At 29.2% G+C, this 7,756-nt stretch overlaps 1 protein-coding gene across 1 annotated transcript; it reads right to left on the bottom strand.

Annotated features, from left to right (window-relative positions):
- Positions 1-368: 368 nt before the first annotated feature.
- Positions 369-4,842, bottom strand: LOC127097044 (uncharacterized). Its single transcript, XM_051035562.1, has 3 exons — positions 4,623-4,842; positions 4,130-4,522; positions 369-463 (listed from the first exon to the last, which is right to left on the bottom strand). Exons 1-3 carry the CDS (start codon positions 4,840-4,842, stop codon positions 369-371), a joined length of 708 nt encoding a protein of 235 aa, XP_050891519.1.
- Positions 4,843-7,756: the final 2,914 nt, after the last annotated feature.

The raw sequence follows: 7,756 nt of genomic DNA, 5'->3' as shown, positions 1-7,756 counted from the left end.
TAATTGCAATTGATACAATAAGGTTTAATGCAACAAAAGATATTGAAACAAAAGGTTCACAATTTTAGTTAAAATTGTGAGAAATAAGTCCAGCAACAAAAATGATTTAACTTCGTACAATTCTTTGGTCCTTAAAAAATTGGGTTTATACAAAACCTGCCCGCAACCTTTTAGGAAGTGATGATTCATTACCCTGTAAAAAACAATTACATCCATATAAACAAATGTTAAAACATAATGTATATTTTATACAACTCATTCAATAAAATTCTAATAATAAACAACGACATTTGTTGATATAATATAACTAATGAAAAACTTACGTTCTATAAATTTATCAAACACATAAGTTATGAAAACAATGCGCATTACTTCAAATCTTTCAGCACAATAGAAACAACAACTTTCTTCCCCGGAGTGTTGGATTGGATATGGTTTATCTCACTAACAGCACCAATAATATCTGCATTAAAGTAAGATTCATTATTGAATGTGTTTGCAAATATATAAGTTATATAAGTTATAATAGAGTTTAAATTACCTTCCAGTCTATCGGTTTTGCATTTGCCTTGAAGTATCTCACCAAAATCTTTAAAGAAATATCATTTAGGTGGAATATTTTTGAAGTTCGATTGCCTTCATTGTGGTACCACCAAGAAACACAAAATTTTTTGAATGATCACATACCTTCCACTGAAAATCATTGTTATAGACACTGCCATTGTTTATAATGCAGGTCATATTCTCCTTAATGACCTCTTTCCATTTCAGTAAATGGTCATGACGAATAAGGACCTGAATCCAATCACCCTAACAAAATAAAAATAATCTTCTTTTTATATGTTATACAAAAAAGCATTTTGTTGTAATTACTAACTATCATACAAAAATCTATACTTAAAAAAAGAAAAGCAATTTACCAAGGAATCCATAACAATCATCTCCAAATGTTCAATACCCTTATTATTCACAACACTCCAAACATCCATTATTCGAACAGCAAGACGCCAAGTTTCTTTTGAGTCATTGATGTCTTTCACAGAATCAACATTTCTACTCATTTTCACTGAAAAAAAATTCAAAAATTAATGTAACTGCAAATTTAGATGACTATAAATTTACAAACCTAATAACCTGGAAAAAAAAGAGTATATAAATTTGATAGAGGTGTGTGGCAAAATGCTGAAAAGGATCCAACCTTTGATGTTACACATATATAACATCGAATTGATTAGCAACATTCTTTAAAAAAAATCAAGTAACGATAATATTTGGCAAAAAAACTACAATAATAATTAATTTGATTTCAGAATATTGATTTCATTTTGGAATGATAAGATTGCAACAACAATAAAATAACGGTAATATTTATTATTAAAAAAATTCATTTTGTCATTTAAAGAAAATCAAGCAACGATAATATTTGACAAAAAAACTACAATAATAACTAATTTGATTTCAGGATATTGATTTCAGGATATTAATTTAATACACATCTACTTTTATGTTGTCGAGGCAAATTTATTAAATTGTAAAATGGTAGAGTTAGTTAGAGTATTAAATAGAGTTTAGTACGAAATTACTTATAGGAACATGAAATTAGCTGTATTATGGATTGTAATTAGGGTAATTAAGTAATTATGATGGTAATTAACTTTTATATATTAAAAGTAGATGGGGTGGATCTCAGAAAGCCGGGGACTAGCGTGATTTTGGATGCGTCAGAATATACATCTCCTAATGCATGAAGATCATTTTCAAATTTGCAAAATTGTGGGGTGCACCCGTAAAGACGGAAAGAGCAGTCCCTTTAATGCAACATGTTTAGTTTTTTAATTTTGATTTCATATAATAAATAAAAGTGTAAAGACTTTAAAAAATTAATAAAATTAATACCTTCGCTCCTTTATATAAGAGATAATTCATTTTTTAGGTTCATTGAATAACCAATGTATTTGGTCGATTTATAAACTAGATACAATAATTATTCAATAAACCTAAAAAGTGAGTTGTCGCTTACATAAAGGAACGAATGTAATATAATTTTTAAGTCACGAATAATTATCAATCAAAATATTTATATCAAACTTATTTTAATATTTTATTTTGAATTTAATTGAAATGTACTAACAGTGTATAGATATTTTACACTGTCAGTTAATTACAATCACTGATTTATTAGTTAGAGAAGTTTGACTTTTACTATAATCACATATAAACTAACACAAACGGATGATTGTGATAGATTAAATTCTACACTGACGATGCATAACAATTGATCTCTTTTCTTTTTATATAATACACATTTATGATATTTTAATTTAAATATAAATATTAATTTCTTTTATAAGTATTATTACTTAAATAAAATAAAAAAATATTAGACTGGTCGGACATCGGTCGGATCTTAGTTGAATCTTTAACACTTGAACTCGTGAGTACATCGGTTTAATGTTTGCATCGGTTTTGATTACCTTCAAAAAAAATTATTGTCAAATTTGAAAAATAGTTGGAATTTTAATCTAATTATTATTTTTATATTTGAATTGTGAATTTTTATTTCTCTACCACATATCCCGAGCCGATTTAACAAACTGAAAAATCTCAAACAAATGTGGATCTTAACTGAAAAATCCCCAGTTAAATCTAACACCCCCACATATTTTCATAATTTCCAAATTGTTTATGAAAAAAATTGAATCAAAAGTGTGAATTAAACTCCCATAGTTCATTCAAAATTTCCGATACAAAAATTTTATGTATATTTTACTAGAAATTTTGAAAAATGTTGTAGTTTATCGAAAATTTTGAAATTTTCGATAGTGTAAAATATATATTTTAAAAAGTTTTTAAAAAATTCAAAAATTCCATCGAATATTTTAGAAAAATTTAATATTTTTCAAAATTTTCGATATTTTCTCAACTTTTTTGATAAACACAATAAAATAAAATAAAGACAGTTACATGCGGGTGACACATTACTTATTTTGACATACTAGTAAAGGACCCGTGCGTTCGCACGGGTCGCGCAAGTGCAATAATTTATTTTAAAAAAAATAAAATATAATATATATTTTTGTTTATATATATATATATATATATATATATATATATATATAGTTGGATCAACGTACACAAATTTATTGCATAAGAGTTTTTTTAATGTAATGGATGTTAAATGATCAATAAATGGGTTCAAAAAATTTCCACAAATAACTTTTTCCAGTTTGGGACATAATAAAGTAAAACATTATTAATTTATAGTAATATAATTTGCTTAATTTTTTTGTATACTATATTAAGGTAATAATCAAAAAATAGAATACAAAAATATTTTTACAATTTATTGGTAAATTGATATATAATAAACATTCCATTGTTAATGTTATGAATAAACATTCCATTTATCATTGAGATTTTGGACATAAGAAATAAAAATATATTTATTTAGTAATGGATGAAATTTTCCAATTTGTTACTAATTTGAGGTATAAAAGCGCAAATATTAACCTTCATAATAAATGATTATTTAACTTAAATACATAAACCATGTAAAAGAAATACCAGAACCTCATTTGTGTTAAAATATAGTAATGAATACTACCAAATGTTGAAATTAATTGCAATTGATACAGTAAGGTTTAATGCAACAAAAGATATTGAAACAAAAGGTTCACAATTTTAGTTAAAATTGTGAGAAATAAGTCCAGCAACAAAAATGATTTAACTTTGTACAATTCTTTGGTCCTTAAAAAACTGGGTTTATACAAAACCTGCCCGCAACCTTTTAGGAAGTGATGATTCATTACCCTATAAAAAACAATTACATCCATATAAACAAATGTTAAAATATAATGTATATTTTATACAACTCATTCAATAAAATTCTAATAATAAACAACGACATTTGTTGATATAATATAACTAATGAAAAACTTACGTTCTATAAGTTTTCAAAAACTTCTTTGAACACGATGTTTGTTGTAGAATCCAATGGATGGTTATCCTTGTCATGGATTAATATCTTAAGCCTTTTTTTTGCTTTTGACCCTTGATATTGCAACATATAGTTGACCATGACTAAATACACTTCTAGGCAAATACAATCCAACATAATCCAATGACTGACCTTGAGATTTGTTAATTGTCATAGCATAACATATAGTTATGGGAAATTGTCTTCTAGTCATTTTGAATGACCACAGAGATTGTGTTGGAGTCATATCCATTCTTGGAATATAGATAACCCCTCCAATATTCTTTCCAGATATATTCTTTGCCTCGATAACGTGGTTTGCCAATCTTGTAACTATAAGCCTTGTTCCATTGCAGAGACCTTCAGGTTGATCAATGTTTCGAAGCAACATAATAGGGGTCCCAATCTTCAATTTAATCTTGTGGTTAGGTAGACCATAAGTTGTAAGTGTATTCAAAAATTCCGGGGTCAAAACATCAAAAGCTTCATTTCCTTCACCGTCAAAAGTGTCTACAGAATCTGAACTTGAATATTCCTTTTCTTCACCTTTGGGAAAAAATTTGAAATTTTATTATTATAAATCTATGTTAGTACATATAAATATATGAATGTATCTATAAATATGTTTACAATGGATAACGCATACCTGGTATGAATCCCAAAACGTATTGATTTATGATGTCAACCGTTTCAATTGTTCCTGCCAATATGGCTCTTGATTGCAAAAATTCTGGATTCTTGTAATTGTTAAGAAAATTCGGATATGTTTCACTAACAATGGCTTCTAGTGGATCATCATAGTTAGAAATTAAGAAATCATTTGGAATAGGAATATCCGTGTAACCATTGTTAGGTTCTTCCAACATAACACATGCTCCAATTTTATGCAAAATGATGGAAGTCCTCTTTGTATCTCAAATCAACAAAACACCCCATATTTTGAAAATCCACCTCTATTTCCAAATCCACACCATAATTCAAGATTTCAAAATTCTCTTTTTATCCCAAATCCATAAAATAATTCACCCATTGGAAATTACTCATATCATACATCACCTTACCCAATGAAAAACTCTCTTTTAATGTATTTTGATATATTTGAATCAATTTTTTTATTATATTTTATATAATATATAGTGGGATTTAGTGGGGCCCATTTTCTTAGCCCACTTTAATTATTTACAATCATTTTCTTGTACAACTAAATTTATAAAGAATTGATATTCTTATTGATTTATTACAAATCATGCATAATATTAATTATCTTACGGCTGAATTATTTTAATACTCCACTGACCTAGCAAATAGAAAGGAGGCAGTGGACATAATTATTCATTTCAACCCCCAACTATATTTTGGCAAATAAATAATTTAAATATGTTGAGTTATAATACTATATATGATGACGTGAGATTGGTAAAAAGTATAGTTGCATGCTTAACTTAATCATTTCAAACAAACAATGTAGATTTTCCATTACCAATCAAAAGACAATTAACTGTATATGATAATTATACCTTGTTTTTTTTATAAATCCTTAATTCAGTTGAATGCAAGATTCAAACATTGCTCCAACATTTCTGAACTACCTGCAATTTTAACATATGTATTAGACTTTGAAAAAAATTTGTAAAAAAATGTGTTTCTATGTGTTTTCTATAATTAGTTTTGAAGGATTTCATAATAAATTTTTATGTAATTGTTTTTTTAATTTCTAACACCATTAGGCATGCTGAAACCAAACATGACATGCAATAATCTGTTTATAATTTAGTCGTATACACATATTTCATAAGATGACAACGTATTTTGTTATCAATCTAAAATACTTATTAACATTTGAAGATATGATACTCATATAAATTTTGTAGTTGAAAGAACACACAAAACACAATGTTCAACATAACAACATAGGATTTTGAATAATTTCACACACATGAATTAAATACTCATTATCATCCTTTAAACCATACATGAAATATAAATGTCAATTGTAATCCCACAAAATAAACACTTCAAAAAAGTAAGAACACATCCTACAACCAAAATATATCATGTTCTTAACAACTTCATACTTAAACTCATTCTTGTGCTAAAAAGTTCATAAAATATATTTCAATATCAAATTTCCGAAAATTCTAATTAAGAAGATGGTTCTATCTTTACTTTTCTGGATGGTTTGGTGCCTGATAATTGCGTAGCACCAGACGCTTCAAAATCAACTTCTTCACCCTTGTCAGCAATTACAACATCCTTAGCCGGAGTCATTAGAATGATTGATGCTGGATCATTTTCACCAGATGCAGATAATGTTTGCTTGCAATATAAAAAATTAATTGTCAGACACTACGCCAAAAATTGGAATAGACAGCGCACCTTAGAGGGCGCTTTATTACAAAAGCGCACTCTAAAGTGAAGAGAAAAAATAAGGAGCGAACAACTGGAATAGACAACGCACTTTAGAGGGCGCTTTTGTAACAAAGCGCCCTCTAAAGTGAAGCGAAAAAATAATGAGGAAATGGAGGGACACCAATAGAGGGCGCGTTTATGAAAGCGCCCTCTAAGGGTACCCTTAGAGGGCGCTTTTAAAAAAGCGCTCTCTAAGTCCATGTACATTTCCAGTTTTATAAGGCGCTTTTGGAAAGCCTTAGAGAGCGCTTTTAGAAGCGCCCTCTTAGGCCCCCTTTAGAGGGCGCTTTTTTTACACAAGCGCCCTCTAAGGTCCCCTTTAGTAAACATTAAAATTATAACATATATTGTATGTCTCTTTATTTTCCCTCGCTATATGTTATTTCGTTTACGTAACTGGGTTTTCTCTCTACTGCGATTACTCTCTACTGCGATTACTCTCGTCCTCCGTTCGTTCTCCCTCCCTCACCGTCGTCGTCGCCGTCTCCTTTTTCTGCTGCTGCGTTCACGTTCACTGAGTTATCTGCGTCCACCGTCGCTGTTCACTTTCTTCTCCATCGTTACCGTCACCTTGAAGGTATTTCTCTCAATAGTTTGTATTTTCAAGTGTTTGATTAGGGCATTTTCTAAACTGAGTTTTACATTTTGTGCATTATGTTGATTAATGTTGTTTAGGGCAAACGAGCACTATATGGTGTTCATGAGCACCTTGTTGAAAATCATTTTTTGTTATTTTTGTGTGTATGGTTTTGATCACTGAATGTTGTATGTTGTATGGTTATGTAAGGTTTTTTATTTCTAATTGAAAACTGATGTCATTTGGAGTGTGTTTGAGCTTGTGCTTGGAAGTTTGATGATTATGGATGCAAGTTTGTTCATGTTCCAAACACCGTAAGTTTGCATTGGTCTTTTGTATGCAGTAGGTGTGTGTGAGTTTGTATTCAATAATGATGAAAAAAAGAGAGAGTTTAGATTGTTGTAACATGAGAGAAATGGAAGGTATATGAATGTGTTTTTTGCGTAGCTTCACGAATATGGTCATTGTCTTACTTGGGTCTTATTGAATAATTTCTATATTACAGATAAAATGGCTAGTAACCAAGACGATACCCATGACGCGAGTGGATCACGTAACAATTTTGAAAATGAAATCAAATGAGGATTGACTGTTATGAAGTCAATCATTCGTGCAAGAGACAAGGGTGAAAAATTCGAAGTACATTGGAGTGCTGAAGACCAACTAATTGAGCCTAACGGTTCAATGTTGGCAAGTTACATTGGTTTCCTTGTTCGACAACATATTCCGATTACATGTGATAATTGGAGAAGTCCAGAATTGAAGGTTGGCAAAGAAAAAATATGGTCCGAGAT

Source organism: Lathyrus oleraceus, chromosome 1 (assembly GCF_024323335.1).
Source record: "Lathyrus oleraceus cultivar Zhongwan6 chromosome 1, CAAS_Psat_ZW6_1.0, whole genome shotgun sequence".
Lineage (NCBI taxonomy): Eukaryota > Viridiplantae > Streptophyta > Magnoliopsida > Fabales > Fabaceae > Lathyrus > Lathyrus oleraceus.
This window is presented reverse-complemented; position numbering and strand designations above follow the sequence as displayed.

Bases quoted from the DNA above. Each gene is read 5' to 3' on its own strand.
- LOC127097044 (XM_051035562.1), bottom strand. From the start codon at position 4,842: ATGTTGGAAGAACCTAACAATGGTTACACGGATATTCCTATTCCAAAT. The intron at 4,523-4,622 runs GTATGCGTTATC...TTTTTCCCAAAG, and splicing joins CGTTTTGGGATTCATACCAG to GTGAAGAAAAGGAATATTCA. The intron at 464-4,129 runs GTCAGTCATTGG...ACTTTAATGCAG, and splicing joins GACAATTAACAAATCTCAAG to ATATTATTGGTGCTGTTAGT.